The 16,999-nt window shown below is 40.9% G+C and overlaps 1 protein-coding gene across 3 annotated transcripts in view; it reads right to left on the bottom strand.

Annotated features, from left to right (window-relative positions):
• Positions 1–16,999, bottom strand: part of LOC310759386 (cytosolic phospholipase A2 epsilon-like) — a 48,110-nt gene that overhangs the window by 4,870 nt on the left and 26,241 nt on the right. For all 3 annotated transcript variants that reach the window (XM_083606552.1, XM_083606553.1, XM_083606554.1), the window contains exons 12-19: positions 16,512–16,549; positions 15,754–15,889; positions 8,987–9,123; positions 6,492–6,714; positions 5,722–5,836; positions 4,714–4,851; positions 3,747–3,854; positions 1,814–2,011 (exon numbers count right to left, since the gene is read on the bottom strand). In XM_083606552.1, coding sequence (XP_083462678.1) covers positions 1,814–2,011; positions 3,747–3,854; positions 4,714–4,851; positions 5,722–5,836; positions 6,492–6,714; positions 8,987–9,123; positions 15,754–15,889; positions 16,512–16,549 — 1,093 coding nt within the window. The remainder of the gene's footprint in view (positions 1–1,813; positions 2,012–3,746; positions 3,855–4,713; positions 4,852–5,721; positions 5,837–6,491; positions 6,715–8,986; positions 9,124–15,753; positions 15,890–16,511; positions 16,550–16,999) is intronic.

The raw sequence follows: 16,999 nt of genomic DNA, 5'->3' as shown, positions 1-16,999 counted from the left end.
CAAGATAGGAGTTCCTAAAGGTGAACCATTGAAGGCACAAATGCAAACAATTCCAATAAGAAAGAAAATTGGGAGGCATCTAAAAAAATCAGTGTGGCTGCATAAGGAGAACTGAGATTTAAGAAGGGCATTTATTAAAAAATGGAAGAAAGGGGAAATCACAAAGGAATCATATACAAGAGTAGCCAACAGGCATAAATCTTACAATTCTTTGTTAGGTCACTAGCAAGGCTCAACTTAGCTCACTTTAGAGAAAAATCCAGTTACAGCATAAAAAATAACACTGCATGAATATATAAAGAAAGTAAGGAATAGAAGTCAGTAGAAGAATGAGAAACTGCTCACTGGGCAGCAGATATACCCTTCCCAGTGGCCTTGACACAAAGATAAGACACTAATATAAGACACAAAACAACAGCTGTGTTTGCTTTGTGCAATTTGGAAAATTACAGCCCCACTAGAATGTTCTAGCATATTCCAGCATTTACTGGCAGCTTCTGCCTTCCTAAAACTTAATACCTTGACACAAGCAAGTATTAGGTCTTCTGCATGGAGAAGACAGAGAAATGCTGTTAGGTGGCAGAGAGAAGACAGAACTGCTCAACACCTACTTTGCCTCTGCCTTCACTCAAAAGGAAAGCAGGGCCCAAACTGGTGATAACAGAATAAACAATGCAAGGAGAGCGCTGAAGATGAAGCAAGCTTGTTTTCACCTACTCCAGAGTCCCCAGATTTGCAAATCTGTCCCTGGGAAACGTAGCAACAGCAGCAACAGCAGCCTCAGCAGCCTCAGCAGCCCAGAGCCAGGCTGTTAGTGCTGCTCATTGCCATGGCACCCGCCATTTTTCCTGCGCCACAGCAGCAAGCATCTCCTGAAGCCAGCCAGAGCCAACTGCACTACCAGGCTGGCCCCTCCTGGGCAATGACCGCCTGCCCATGACTCCTGAGCCTCCCCTGATCTGTCAAAACAAAGGGGGAAGGAGATCGGGGAAGGCTCGGGAGTCACGGGCAGGCGGCGCGCCATTGCCCAGTTTTTTTTAAAAAAAACTCTGCGCATTTATTTTTCACAGGGTGCAAAAGAAGGGCTTTGCACCTTTATACAATATGCATGTGTGCTTGGGCCCAGGGTCTTTTGCCTCACTATCCCCACTACTGACTCCCTGTTGCTACTCAGCTTTAAAAAGGGGGGGGAGTGTCCCCGGATTCATTGAAAAAATTCTGGTAACCATAGCGCTAGGACCCAAACCAATGGCTTCAAGTTACAAGAAAGGAGATTCCAAATAAACATCAGAAAGAACTTTCTGACAGTAAGAGCTGTTCAGCAGTGGAATGCACTCCCTTGGGAGGTTGTAGAGTCTCCTTCATTTTTAAGCAGATGGTATATGGCCATCTTTCATGAGTGCTTTAGTTGAGATTCCTGCACTGAGGGAGTTGGATGCCCTCAGGATCCCTTCCAACTCTACAATTCTATGATTCTGTGAAGAGGATGTGGCCCTTGATCAGGGAACATTTGTGCACTACTGCATATGCCCAGCACCATCTTGAGGCTATTTCTGCCCTGCCACCACTACTGGGCAAAGAGGCTGATTAACTGAAATGTGGATGGAAAAAGAAGTGGAGGCTAACTTGGGAGCTGGCAACTGTTGACCAAGGAGGCAGAGGATTAGCTGTTTCTCCACAACTGAGAAATATGTGACATCCAGGTGTATGCTGTGCACAGGCTTCTGTGGGGAGAGGATCATAAGACATATCCAAAACAAAAGAAAAGAGAGAGGGGAGAAGAGATCTGAGTAAATGAGTTCAAGGGAATTACCTTTCCACATTGAAAACCTGTCATTCTCCAAGTATTTATCATTGACTTGGAGGCCCCTCATGAAATTGCCATATTCTGCAACAATTGGCCGCATTGTTACAACATCTCTAAGCACAGCGGTGAGGCTTCCGCTGGGGGTGAAGAGGCGTGTTGGCTGCACATCTGGCCGGTGAAGCATGCTGGGCAGAGTACCATCTTCTGTGGAACACATGACAATTTTGTTTAGATCCCTTACTCAAAATGCACCTTGATAGTACCAATATAGCTACTGCTGCTACTAGGGGAAGCAAGTGACACTGTGGTCTAAACCACTGAGCCTCTTGGGATTGCTGATCAGAAGGTTGGCGGTTCGAATCCCCACAATGGGGTGAGCCCCCATTGCTCCCAGCTTCTGCCAACCTAGCAGTTCAAAAGCACACCAGTGCAAGTAGATAAATAGGTACCACTGCGACAGGAAGGTAAATGGTGTTTCTGTGCGCTCCCTCTGCCTGAAAGCAAGATGAGCGCTGCAACCCCCTAGTCGCCTTTGACCGGACTTAACCATCCAGGGGTCCTTTACCTTTTTATCTTTTTACTGCTGCTATTATTAACTGCTGTGGGACACGGGTGGCGCTGTGGGTTAAACCACAGAGCCTAGGACTTGCTGATCAGAAGGTCAGCGGTTCAAATACCTGCAACGGGGTGAGCTCCCGCTGCTCGGTCCCAGCACCTGCCCACCTAGCAGTTCGAAAGCACGTCAAAGTGCAAGTAGATAAATAGGTACCACTCTGGCGGGAAGGTAAACAGCGTTTCCATGCCCTGCTCTGGTTCTCCAGAAGCGGCTTAGTCATGCTGGCCACATGACCCGGAAGCTGTACGCCGGCTCCCTTGGCCAATAAAGCGAGATGAGCACCACAACCCCAGAGCCGACCACGACTGGACCTAATGGTCAGGGGTCCCTTTACCTTTACTATTAACAGCAACAATTAGGTTAAATTATCCTCTACTTTAATGATCCAAAATAGGCCAAAATAATTTACTAGCTTTGGGCATTTAACTATAAATCATGGCATTTAACTATAAATTATAACAAAACTAAGATCCAACTGTTTGCTAAAGACCACGGGAAATGTAGTTTCCTCCTCACAGACCGACCATTCCCAGTACCCTTAACAAACTACTGTTCCCAGGGGTGCCAACATGAAAAAAAAATTGCAAGGGGCAGGTAAGCCACAACCTGCATAATCGATCACATGACTGTACCATTTGAAGGGCAATGGCCATTAACTTTGTGGGGGCTCGGTCCCCTCAAATATTTTATTGGGGAGGGCAAAGGGACCTTGGCGCCTAGGAGTTGCCTCCTAACAAAGTCCCTGAGATTCCTTGAGAGGAAGTTGTGCACTTTAAATGTGCATTGCATGCTCCTTAAATGTATAATGTGGATCTTCCCAGAATGTCTTACTTGGAAGAAAGATATCTTTATTTAAGTAGGTAAAAGCACAGGCTCAGCAGTAGACACAGTGCTCAAGAGTCACAATTCCGGTGTTCAGAAACAGGTGTCCCAATGAACTTTGAGACTCTCTAGCCTTGTGGGGTGGTTGTATCTGTTCCCATCTGTGAAGGTGGCACCCGGTTATAGGCAACAAGACTGCAGCCTCCTGTTCAGGCTCCTGCCATAGCTGATCAAAGTCTTCCCCAGTCTCTGCTAAGGCTTTCTGCTCTGCAGGAAGGTCAGAGAGGGGGAGCCAGCATCCTGCTCTCCCTTCCAAAGTGACTGAAGTGGAAAGGAGAGATTTGCCCCCCCCTCCAACCCATGTTCCACAAATTCAGCTCTTTCCCTGTTTCTTCCTCCTCCATCAGAGCCAGCCAACCCAAGCTTGAGTCCAACAGTGCTGCGTGCCTCATGACAGAGCCCAAGGTACATTAGCCAAAGAAGAAATGATGTTCTACTGACCAATATCCACCACTCTGTCTCTTGTCCACCTGTGCCAGAAGTCTTCTGAACAGTCAGCTAAATACAATGCATCCAGCAAACTCTGGGAATATATATTACTCAACATGCCTGAGAAACATAGAAAATGCAAAAGTAAAATAAAAACCATTTAATCTCAGAGCTTTGATGTGATTTCTAGATGATGGTAAAGAGGGTGTTGCATTTGTTTCTTTCATTTATTGTTTTGAAATGGATATCATGTTCACTAATATTTTACTAATTACTGTGTTTACTATTTCCTGTCGTCAGTGCTATTTTTCTAGGGGGGAAAGGTGCCAGAACTCACCACAAATGCCTCCCTTATTCTTTTATAATGGCAATGGTGCCCATCTGAGAGGTGCCAGAACTAAAAAAAGCCTGTGGTGCAGTTCTCATTCCCATCAGTAATTTGTGAAAGATGAGTATATAGTACAAAAAAAAACCTGTGTGGGTGGTAAGGAGTCAATTTCAAAATACAGGGAACTAAAACAATATAGATTTTGTTGGTATCTCTGTTCAGGTCTTCAAAGACCACCTCTCTCCATATGACTTTGTGTTCAGCATCTGAGGCCCTTTTTCGTGTGCCTCCTCCACAAGAGGTCCAGGAGGTGGCAACACAAGAACAGGCCTTCTCTGCAGTGGCTCCCCATCTGTGGAATGCTCTCTCCAGGGAGGTTCAGCTGGCACCTTCATTATTCACCTTTAGGTGCCAGGCGAAAATGTTCCTCTTTAACCAGGCCTTTGGCTGATTAACATTTTATACCTCTATTAAATGTATTTGTGGGAGAGGGGTTATTTCTTTGTGGGTTTTTTTGTTCTTGTTTTTATCTTGTGCTTTTATACTGCATATTGTATTTTGTGCTTTTATATTGTATTTTTATGTTGCGAACCACCCTGAGATCTGCGGATGAAGGGTGGTATTCAAATTTCATAAATAATAATACGTCACCTTGCATGTAACAGAGCTCAGATTCCGGCAGCTTCTTTGTCAAGTGGCCCATGTAGAACTCACTTCCAAAATGTTCCACATTAATGAAAGCTCCATATTTCAAGAAGCCTGCTTCATAGGGAGTAAATTCCACCCACTCTGCAAACAACCATATAAAAATATTTGTTAAGTACAGTATAATTATTGTGAAAGACAGGTAAGAAATCTAATAAATGAATGATGTAATAATTACACTGTAGGGAACACTGCAATAAAATCTGCATTCTACCTCTCTGTGATAATCATAATTAACCGTTTCAATGGATTTGGAAATCACAACTCCCCATCCCTCTTACAGAAACTCTACACCTATCAGCCAATCACCCATTCCCACCACCCTTCTGAGTAATACCCCTCCCCACCCTCTCACTATATATAAGGGTCTGGTGACTTCTGTTTCAGTGTATCTGAAGAAGTGTGCATGCACACGAAAGCTTATACCCAGAACAAACTTAGTTGGTCTCTGAGGTGCTACTGGACAATTTTTTTAATATTTTTTTTTATATCTCTCTAACAGCATTCATGCAGCAACTGCTCCACATGGCAGCCATAATGTGTTACTACACCCTCCTAAATGGGTCACCTTCATCTGTAGCTGACAGTGAAGTGGAAACTCTGTGCAACAAGAGTAATTTACAAAGGAAGCCAGTACTCGGAGCTATCACTGTATGGGAGCACTTTCCATGCGATTATTGTTTCAAGTATAGAGCAGGCCTAAAAGGAGGGCGAATGAGTACTCAAGAGCACTCAATGTGGTATCAAAGACTGACAGGACTTAATTGCTCAAGATCCAAGAATTCTCTTAGGATTTTGAAACAAAGGTATAATTCTGTATAAAAATGTACACAACACACAATCTGTGCTGCACCACCGCCAGGAGATTTAGTATCTATTAGTGGGGAAATGTCAACCAATAGTCTTCACCTGGCCCCCTGCCTTCAAAGCAAGCTCAAATAATTTTGTCCCTACCTTTAAAATCTAGAGTGCTGTATCTTTCTTTGACATTGAGAGCAAGGTAGATGGGAAGTGGGTTCTGACCCAGATTCACAGCCTGTCGTTGATCTGAGAGCTTGTGATGATTGGGCTGTTTGGGAAAAACAGCAGTCAGCAGAAGAGACATTGACCCAAATAAATTTCACAAAGAACCTGTCATGGCATCCTCATCTTGGGTCAGACCCAGACTTTGGTCCTTACCTACGAGAGGCAATGTTTGCCAATTCCTCCTTCCCAGTGCAGTTGCCAGTACCACCTCGCACACTACTCCAGTGTTGGGGGATCTTGTTATGGGTGCTTTAGCTGAGATGCCTGCATTGCAGGGGATTGGAGTAGATGACTCTTGGGTTCCCTAAAACTTTACAATTCTATGATTTCCTGACCTCTCCTCTCCAAGCATACCCCATAAATCTGTTCTGGGTCCCCCACAACCTTCCAGATCAAATGTATGGGGCACACAGGAGACATACAGAGAGAGGGCAGAAAAGCTCTATTGCCCAGCTAAATCTCCTTGTGATGGTGAAAACGGTTCAATTGATACTGCCCAATATTTTAATATATTTAGATGCAAGCTTGTGTTGTTGTTTCCATCCCAACTCTTCACAACAGGTGTGCTGTCAATGTAAATTAAAGAAATAATAGCAAACACCCTTTCCCCTTTCTGTGCTTAATTTGTTTCATATTTTCCCCATATGCCAGCCCACATTATGCTTCCCACCCACCCCCAAAAAGTATTAATACAATACCTCATCATTAAAGATGGATTCAATAATGAGCCCCCAGAGATCTATAAAAGAGAGCTTATATCCATCTCGGTGCCTCTGACAGATTTCCTTTTCATAGTATGTTAAGTGCCTCCGAGAAAAACAGGAAAGCTTGTTTTTCATGACATGTTTCCGAGCATCACTGATATGCGCTTCCAAATCTTTTTGAGACCAATTGGCATCTTCATATAAATTTATCATGGTCCTAAGGAAAATAAATTTTAAAAGGAGAAAAAAAGAGAAGCTAAAATTGAAATTGGCCACAGACTTTGGGCAAATACAAATGGCCACTTATCAACTGGCAGCTAATCGTGTTAGGGGTGCTCAAGGAATTTTTTGCAACCACGTTCTAAGGCAAACTCACCTGATCTGCACCTCATGGACTATTGTGCAGATCAGAATGTGGCCTTCCTTGGAAAGCTAATTGTTTGAGGTGGTCTGGGGGTGCTTTTTAAAAAAGGCACAACTTTTGAAAAAGGTAATAATAGCTACTCCAAGCAGCTGGAAAGCACAGCATCTGCCACTGTGCACATTGAAAATGAGATGTAAATGCCCCTAGAGCAATGGGACACAAGGACATCCCATTTCTCTCAAGGACCCATATTGGTCCCAGAGACATTTGCTCTCAGGCGTGTTTGCAGCCCCATTTTCAATCCACTCAGAGGAAGCCATGCTGTCACCTGTTTTAAAAAGAAGAAAATAAATGTCAAAAGGCAGGCCTTGGGCCACCCCACAACTGTCTGTCTGTATGACTTTTTTCTGGGTTAGAATGTTATTCAGAGTTCTCATGGGGGCAGGAATTCAAATTAAACAGGAATGGAACAGAATGGAATTAAAATGAATACATATGAAAGTGAATTAGACTGAACTGTTGATCCCAGGCATCCCCAAACTTGGCCCTTCAGATGTTTTGGGACTACAATTCCCATCATCCCTGACCACTGGTCGTGTTAGCTAGGGATGATGGGAGTTGTATGTTGGGAAACTGTGTACGTGCAGCTACTCACACAGAGTCAATTAAGGTTTGGCAGAAAGCCAGAAGGTCATGTGAAGGAGTAAGTCTGCCTGGTGATAACAGAGACATGGAGACAGCTCCCTGATTGGTCAAGCTCTCTCAAAGGAGTGATAATTAATGGCCTACTAACTGGAATGTGTTAGGTTCAGAAGTTCAGAGTTCTGTGTGTCAGTGTAGGAGTTGTGAGTCGTGTCAGAGAGAGCTAGCAAAAGATCCGTGTTCTGTTCCTGTAAATAGTCCACTGTATATAATAAACACCTATCTGCAAGTTCCTGGTTCCTGCTTCGTCTGTCCTGTCTGCAGCCAAGTTGCCAATTGCTTCCGTGAATTCTACGTGTACTCTGCTAGGTCTGGCTAAGGTCCTGCAACTAGTCAGAAAGTTGCAAAGGTGTTTTGCAACTTTCTGACTAGTTGCAGGACCTTAGCCAGACCTAGCAGAGTACATGCAGAATCGAGCCCACGCACATGTGATGGGAGTTGTAGTCCCAAAACATCTGGAGGGCCAAGTTTGGGGATGCCTGGTCTATCCCTAGTTGATGTGACTACTCAATGAGCAACTCATCTAGAACATCCTGCCAATCAGTTAGGAGCATTTTATCACATATTTGCACCCAATCAACAATCCAGGGAAGCAAAGGACCCGTTAAATTATCCTCACAAATTTTCATAATAAGTTTCCACATCACTTTCATATATAAAACAAGTTTTCATTGAAATACTGTTTGGTTCAAAGGATTTTGCAAATCTGATGCAAACAACAACGAAGGTCATGTTACCCACCTTCTCCTCAAAATAATAATAATAATAATCTGACTCCTAACTGATTTGAAAGTTGCTAAAGATTCCTAAACAATGTAAGTTGTTGTTGCTTAGGTCGGAAGCTTTTCAAAAGGGTTGCCTATGGTCATATCAAGACTAGGAAACTGATTGTATTGTGTTGCATTGCAGTTTAGTCTCAGCATCTGACAATGTTTGAAATGCATATATAAAGTACTTCATTTCCCTAGAACTACAGACTCAGGGTTTTTTTCTGTTTTTCTAATCACACTGAGTATATTTTCCATTAATTAATAAATCTGAAAAATGGGGAGGTAGTTGTGGTGACAAGGCTTGGTTCCATTGAATCAGGACCATGAAGTCACCAGGCTTATTTTGTGCTTTTAAAAAAAGGTAAAATTGCACAAATTCGGCATAAATAATTTTTTTATTGTTTGGTTTTATAAAGTGACTGTTATGCTAAACAAAGGAGGAGTGGCAGGGGCTATCCAGGGGAGATACAGAAAGGTTTGCTTCTATTTCATGTGATACAAAGTTTTCCATGGATGTTGAATGCTAAACAACAGCTGAAGGGATACACATAAAATGTGCCGTCACTTCATGTGATTACCCCATCGCAGAAGGTTGTAGGGAAATTCTGCAGGTCTGGATACATCCCTAATATTTTGCTCCATGTTCTCCTTACCATGTTGTGCCAGATAAACCAGCGGTGTATGAAATACAGTCTAAGAGATTCAGCTTCTGGAGAGCTAATAGGCTGCCGTACATCGCAGTCATGGATCTTACGCCACCTGCTGTTGTCATCACAGCCACAATGGGAACCTGAATAAATTTGAGAGCAGTTATTCACAAAATTGCAGAAGAGGGAAGATTGAAGGACTGAGCCAAATCACACAGACTTTTTTTGTTTTGTTTTACATAAAAGCTTAATCACATATCCGAAAACCTCATCTTTTTTTAAAAAAAAAGATATTTATTGAAATTTTACAAAAGAAGAAAATTACAGAATAAAAAAAAGAAACAAAGAGAAAAATACAAAAAATACAAAAAACATAGGAAAAAATGCAAAATACAGAAAAAAATTGATAGAAAAAATTAAAAACAAATCAATTTTTTCATATCTTAAATTTCGTTTGCTTATTTCCCTGACCTCCTCACACCTCCCTTTTTTGTATTCCCATTCACATGGTTAGTTCAGCAAATCCTTACCCTCTTTCATTTATCTTAACTCTATATCTCAACATATTATAACTATATATTTTCATCCGTTATCAATCCATTTTTACATATTCTTATTGATCTTGTTGCTAAGGCCACTCAATTTCAATCCAACATCATTTTAACATTCATTAATTTTACAATGTTTCTGCAAATAGTCTTTGAATTTCTTCCAATCTTCTTCCACCGACTCTTCTCCCTGGTCTCGGATTCTGCCAGTCATTTCCGCCAGTTCCATATAGTCCATCACCTTCATCTGCCACTCTTCCAGGGTGGGTAAATCTTGTGTCTTCCAATACTTTGCAATAAGTATTCTTGCTGCTGTTGTAGCGTACATAAAGAAGGTTCTATCCTTCTTTGGCACCAATTGGCCGACTATGCCCAGGAGGAAGGCCTCTGGTTTCTTCAGGAAGGTATATTTAAATACCTTTTTCATTTCATTATAGATCATCTCCCAGAAAGCCTTAATCTTTGGGCACGTCCACCAAAGGTGAAAGAATGTACCTTCATTTTCTTTACATTTCCAACATTTATTATCGGGCAAATGATAGATTTCTACAAGCTTGACTGGTGTCATGTACCACCTGTATATCATTTTCATAATATTCTCTCTTAAGGCATTACATGCCGTAAATTTCATACCGGTGGTCCACAACTGTTCCCAGTCAGCAAACATAATGTTATGTCCAACATCTTGTGCCCATTTAATCATAGCAGATTTAACCGTTTCATCCTGAGTATTCCATTTCAACAGCAAGTTATACATTCTTGAAAGTGTCTTTGTTTTGGAATCTAACAGTTCTGTTTCCAATTTTGATTTTTCCACCTGGAAGCCAATTTTTTTGTCCAAATTATAAGCCTCCCTTATTTGATAATAGTGAAGCCAGTCTCGCACTTTATCTTTTAATTTCTCAAAACTCTGCAATTTCAATTTGTCTCCTTCTTGTTCCAAAATTTCCCAATATTTCGGCCATTTAGCCTCCATATTGAGCTTTTTCTGAGCCTTTGCTTCCATTGGTGACAACCTCCTTGGGGTTTTATTTTCCAGTAAATCTTTGTATCTTATCCAGACATTGAACAATGCTTTCCTGACAATATGGTTTTTAAATGCTTTGTGTGCTTTGACCTTGTCATACCACAAATATGCATGCCATCCAAAAACATTATTAAAACCTTCTAAATCCAAAATGTCTGTGTTCTCAAGAAGCAGCCATTCTTTCAACCAGCAGAATGCTGCTGATTCATAATAAAGTTTAAGGTCTGGCAGGGCAAATCCACCTCTTTCCTTTACATCAGTTAATATTTTAAATTTTATTCTGGGCTTCTTGCCCTGCCAGACAAATCTAGAAATGTCTCTCTGCCACTTCTTGAAAAAGTCCATCTTGTCCAAAATTTGCAATGATTGAAACAAAAATAACATTCTTGGCAATACATTCATCTTTATAACAGCAATTCGACCTAACAAGGAAAGCTTCAAGTTTGACCATGTTTCTAGATCCTTTTTCGCTTCTGACCAACATTTCTCATAATTGTCTTTAAATAGGTTTAAGTTCTTAGCAGTCATATTAACCCCCAGGTATTTTACTTTCTTAACCAGTGTTAAACCTGTCTCCTTCTGAAACCTCTCTTTCTCAATCGGTGTTAAGTTTTTCTCAAGAACTTTAGTTTTTAACTTGTTCAACTTAAATCCTGCCACATGACCAAATTCTTGAATCAGTTCTAATACTCTTTTAGTACTAGATTCTGGCTCCTGTAACGTCAGTACTAAATCATCTGCAAAAACTTTCAATTTGTACTGTTTGCCTCCGACCTGTATACCTTTAATCAGACGGTCCCTTCTGATCATATTTAGCAGAACCTCCAGGACCGAAATAAAAAGCAATGGGGAAATTGGGCAGCCTTGTCGTGTCCCTTTCTCTATCTTAAATTCCTCTGTCACCACATTATTAACTATTAGTTTAGCCTTTTGTTCTGAGTAAATTGCACTTATACCATTTTCAAACCCTTGACCAACCCCCATCCCCTGAAGATTTTCCTTCATGAAACTCCAGGAAATATTATCAAAGGCTTTCTCCGCATCTACAAAAATTAAGACTGCTTTAGTATTAATGTTCACTTGCAGCTTCTCCAAAATGTTAATTATATTCCTCGTGTTGTCAGACAAGTGTCTACCCGGGAGAAAGCCAGCTTGGTCTTTATGTATCTCCTCCACTAATACTTTTTTTAACCTTTTAGCCAAAATATCTGCAAAAATTTTGTAATCCACATTAAGCAAGGATATGGGGCGGTAGTTCTTAAGTTGTGTCTTTTCAGACTCATTTTTCGGTATAAGTGTAATATAGGCTTCCTTCCACGACCCTGCCGCTTTTTCCCCCTCCAAAATTTCATTACAAACCTCCTTTAGTGGTTGAATTATCCAATCTTTCAAGGATCTATAATATTTTGAGGTTAAGCCATCCGGCCCTGGAGATTTGCCCAACTGCATATTCTGGATGGCACCTTCCACCTCCTGTTCTGTTATTTTATAGTTCAACATTAACTTATTTTCTTGAGAGATTTTTTGTAGTCATTTGTTTTTAAAAATTGGTCTATATCAAACTCTTCCTGTGGCCCTTGTGTATATAGCTGTTTAAAGTACCTCTGGAAGCATTTTCTAATTTCCACTGGATTCTGAATATTCTTTCCTTCCACTTCCAAGTTGGTAATGGTGTTAAGTTTTTGTCTTTTTTTCATTTGCCAGGCTAACAATTTTCCACATTTATTGGCCCATTCAAATGTCCTTTGTCTCATCTGCTTAATTTTCCATTCTATTTCCTGATTCATCATCTTCATGTATTGAACTTGGTATAACTTTATTTCTCTCGGAATCTCTTGTGACTTTGGTTTCGCTCTCAGTTTCTTCTCGCCCTCTTTTATTTTTTCCAAAATTTTGTCTTTTTTCTCATTTTGAGTTCTCTTCTTTATTGCATTCTGTTGAATTAGAAACCCCCTCATAACTGCTTTGCTTGCGTCCCAGATTACTCTTTTTTCGATGATGGTGTTCATATTTATCTCAAAATAGTCTCTCAAGGTTTTTTGGGCCTTCTTGGTAACCTCTTGGTCTCTAAACAAGGTGTCATTCATCCTCCATCTGAAGGAACCGGTTGGTGTTAATTTCATCTCTATTTTCACAGCATTATGGTCGGAGCAAGTTTTAGGGCAAATTTCCACTTTTCGAGTCTTAGGTGCCAGTCCTCTAGTTATCCAGATTTGGTCAATTCTTGTCCATGTCATCTTGGCTTCAGAGAAGAAGGTTCCCTCTCTACCCAAGGGGTTCTTTATTCTCCAAATGTCAATCAAGTCCATATTGTCAGTCATCTCAAAAAAGGTTTTTGGTAGTCTGCCATCTTTGGTAACTACCTGTCTCTGTGACTTGTCCATGTTTGTAGATACCACTCCATTCACATCTCCCATCATGATAATGTTGTAATCCATATAGTCTAACAATGTCTCATGCAACTTCTTAAAAAATTCAGATTTCCCCTCATTTGGTGCATATACTCCTACTATCAAAAAGTTTTCTCCTTGTGTTTGGATTTCAATTGCCACAAATCTTCCTTGGTCATCTTTAAAAATAAATTTCGGTGATAGGCTCTCTTTTGCATAGATTACTACTCCTTTCTTTTTGACCTTGTCCGATGAAATAAACTCTTGACCCAATCTTTTATTAATCAATACTTTCCTATGTAGCCTTATCACATGTGTTTCCTGTAAACAAATCAAGTCCAATTGTTCCTTTTTCAATAAATGAAAGACTTTTTTCCTTTTCTCCGGGGAATTAAATCCATGAATATTCCAACTTAATAGTTGCAGAGACATGGTGTATTTATTTTGCTTTTCCTCCAACTGCTCCCAATAGTTGTTCTTGTTCTGATGGTGGTATCACTTTCTCTAGCTTGTCCAGTCCCAAAGGTAGTGGTACTATGTCTTGTGTTCCTGGTTTTAGAGCTCTTGGCTCTTCTTCAGCTTCTTTTTGCAGGTCTTCTCCGTGCTCTCTCAAAAATTTTTCTTTTCCACTGATCTTATTTTAAACTTTCTCCCTTTGAAGGTAAAGGATAGGCCTTGGGGGAATTCCCACCTAAAAACGGTTCTATTTCCTCTCAGCAGGGCCACCAGATCTCCGTAGTTAGACCTAAGATCCAAAAGGTATTTCGGGATGTCCTTAAATATCTCCACTCTTGATTCGTTTATTTCCAAGGTCTTCTGGAAGTGCAGACTCAGTATTTTGTCTCTCTCCTCTTTTGTTCGGAGGGTAATCAAACAGTCTCTCACCCTGTTCTTTCTCACCCCTCTTCCAAGTCTAAAAGTGCTTACTATCTTGAAATCTAAATTATCTGAATCTAAGTTCCAAAAGTCTGCAAATTCCTGCGTAAGAAAGTCGCTCAAACTATCTTTCTCAAGTTCAGGTACAGCCCTGATCCTTAGATTTGTCTGTTTTTCTTTTAATTCAATCATAGATAGCAATGACATGTGATCCTCGAGCTGCCTACATATCGGTGGTATCTTTTCCTCTACAGCCAATACTTTTTCCTTTGCTTCTTCAGCTGTCTTTCGATTCGAAGTAGATTCCTGCAGCAGTTTCTCAATAGATTCTGTATTTGAGTTCACCTTCTGCCCCAAGTTATTGATGCTTAAAGTGCCGAAAACCTCATCAGGGATGGAAGATTCTATCAATTTCAGCTTCTCTCACTTTCCTCAGTCTTAAATTGAGTTCACTACATTTCCATTTATATATATATTTAAATAAAATGTTCTCACATATTCGCCAGCATTTTAGTACACATCTTTATATGCAATTTTGCCAAAGATACACAGTTTTTGTTGAAGAACTGCATCACAAAATGAGGAGAAATGTGGATCTTGGTTTTGGTTCTAGTACCTTGGCTATGGAATGCCCTCCCCATTTCCATTTGCTGAGCACCATGCTTCATTTTGGCCTTTCATGAGGGGGCATCAAAATGGAAGGTGCAGGAACTGCTGCTGCTGCTTGGGCTGCCTCCTAAGTTGTCTGTTTCCCAGCTTGCTCACATGAAAGCACAGGTGAGTTGGGGGAGATGGCAACAGCTGTGGAGCATTACACAGATGCTGACAGCATCCCCAAAACGCAGGGCACTGAAGTGTTGAAGTGAGGGTCCTAGGAAATTAATGAGTGAACAGAAGCTGAAGGAGTAAAAAGGACAAGCCAATACTCTTACGGAAGGAGGGAGAGAGAGAAAAAGTGAAGGCAGAAGGATAAGTGGGTCGGCTGCAAGCACAGCCAGAGCAAAGAATGATTAAGAGCAATTCTGGGTTGTTCAGAGTTATGCCAAACCAGGAAGCAAACACTGTACAATACCATAGGCTGGTGAAGAGAACCGATACACTACAGGGGGGAAACCACATGGTGTAGGTAGGCAGGAAAGCTCTACATTATGGGATATGAGATAGAAAATGTGTCCTGTGGTGAAAAGGGATTTCCAAGAGCTAGTGGTACAGGTCCCCCCAGGTAGTCCTGGGACTCTCAGGATCCTTGGGACCTAAAGAAGATTATTTCTGACAATGGTGAATACAGGCAAGTGTATAATAATGCACACTAGGGCAAACAAATCTTAACAGAATCATTTATCAACTTCTGCTCACACAATCTAGGTTTCTCGCTCTTTTTCTGTCTCCATACACCTCCCCACAGTGTGGGGAGCTTTAGACTTCCAGAGCTCTCCCTTCAGGGCCCAACTCGCCACACATCCTTCTCCCACTAGGGATTAAATTTAAAGATGTGTAAGTCAAACAATTATTTTATGTTACAATAGAACACATGAATGTGTAAGATATTATGCATGAATTAGACCATATGAAATAGACCTTCTCGGTAGTGGCACCCGCCCTGTGGAACGCCCTCCCATCAGATGTCAAGGAAATAAAAGCTATCTGATGTTTAGAAGACATCTGAAGGCAGCCCTGTTTAGGGAAGTTTTTAATGACTGATGTTTAAATGTACTTTTAATCTTTGTTGGAAGCCGCCCAGAGTGGTTGGGGAAGCCCAGCCAGATGGGTGGAGTATAAATAAATAAAGAAGAAGAAGAAGAAGAAGAAGAAGAAGAAGAAGAAGAAGAAGAAGAAGAAGAAGTATGCATGGATGAACATGTGGCATGGACATATATGAATCCCTTTGCCACCGTTTTCTCTGCTCATCTTACATTGTGGTGGACATTATACCTCATCATCCTGCAGATCATCTTGAAGATTAAGAGCATTTTTCAAAGCAGCAGCAACGTATTTCTTGCGCTTACAAATGAAGTCCTGCTCCTCTGGGCATACATCAAATCCCAATCGCATGTCTAGGTCATTCTGGCTAAATGATACAAACTCATATCATAAACCTGAGCAGCTAAATACACATAATATATGCATTATGATTTGAAGAAATTCCAGCACTCCAATGTTTGCTGTCAACAATTTGTATTTGGCACTATTTGACATGTAAAGGTATGCAGTATTTAACAGCAGTTGATAAAGAACTTGGAACAATATTTCACATTTGATTGGTGAGTTTATCATATTTCATATTAGGAAACTGACAAAGTTGAAAACAATGAAGAACTGCCAACCAGTTTAAAGACTCTAGAAGGTGGAAGTACAAATCCTAGATTCAAATCTGAGTTTGTTTGTTTTTTATTTTAAAAAATGTGTTCAAAATCCAAATGACAAAAAGAGAAATTGTGTCAAATTTTGAAATATTGTCACTGATCTAGCTTGAAACATCAGAAGTTGAACCCATGCCTTCCTACACAAAGTGCTTTAGCACTACATGCATACCTATAAAAGGCAAGTAGAGAAGGATGCTCAGAAGGGAAGGTTACTTTTAAAGCAATTTCAGAAAGCTGCAAATTCTCTTAAATTTTACACACACACACACACGCACACACACGGCAAAGATTGAACTGCAAAGTCACTGCAAGGAGAAAAATGCTTACCAGTTTTCTGCTGTCACAAATACATTATATGCTTTGTCCTATAATAAAAATAAAAAAGTTATGATTTCCATAATCTTCAAAAGAATTTTGCTTGTTCTCCTCCTTTATTAGTCCAACCTGATGATCATAATAAATAATAAGTTGAACCATCCTAACGTGATGTCTTGCAATTCATTGCTCTCGGACTCCATCTGTTCAGTTTACACAAGGGAAGTATGCTTTACAAAACGCATATACAGTGGTACCTTGGGTTACATACTCTTCAGGTTACATACCCTTCAGGTTACAGACTCTGCTAACCCAGAAATAGTGCTTCAGGTTAAGAACTTTGCTTCAGGGTGAGAACAGAAATCGTGCTCTGGCGGCGCAGCAGCAGCAGGAGGCCCCATTAGCTAAAGTGGTCTTCAGGTTAAGAACAGTTTCAGGTGAAGAACGGACCTCCAGAACGAATTAAGTACTTAACCCGGGGTACCACTGTAACAGTAACT

This window comes from Podarcis filfolensis (genome assembly GCF_964270895.1).
Source record: "Podarcis filfolensis genome assembly, chromosome: 1".
Lineage (NCBI taxonomy): Eukaryota > Metazoa > Chordata > Lepidosauria > Squamata > Lacertidae > Podarcis > Podarcis filfolensis.
Note: the sequence above shows the minus strand (reverse complement) of the source record. Positions and strands in the feature narration are given on the sequence as shown.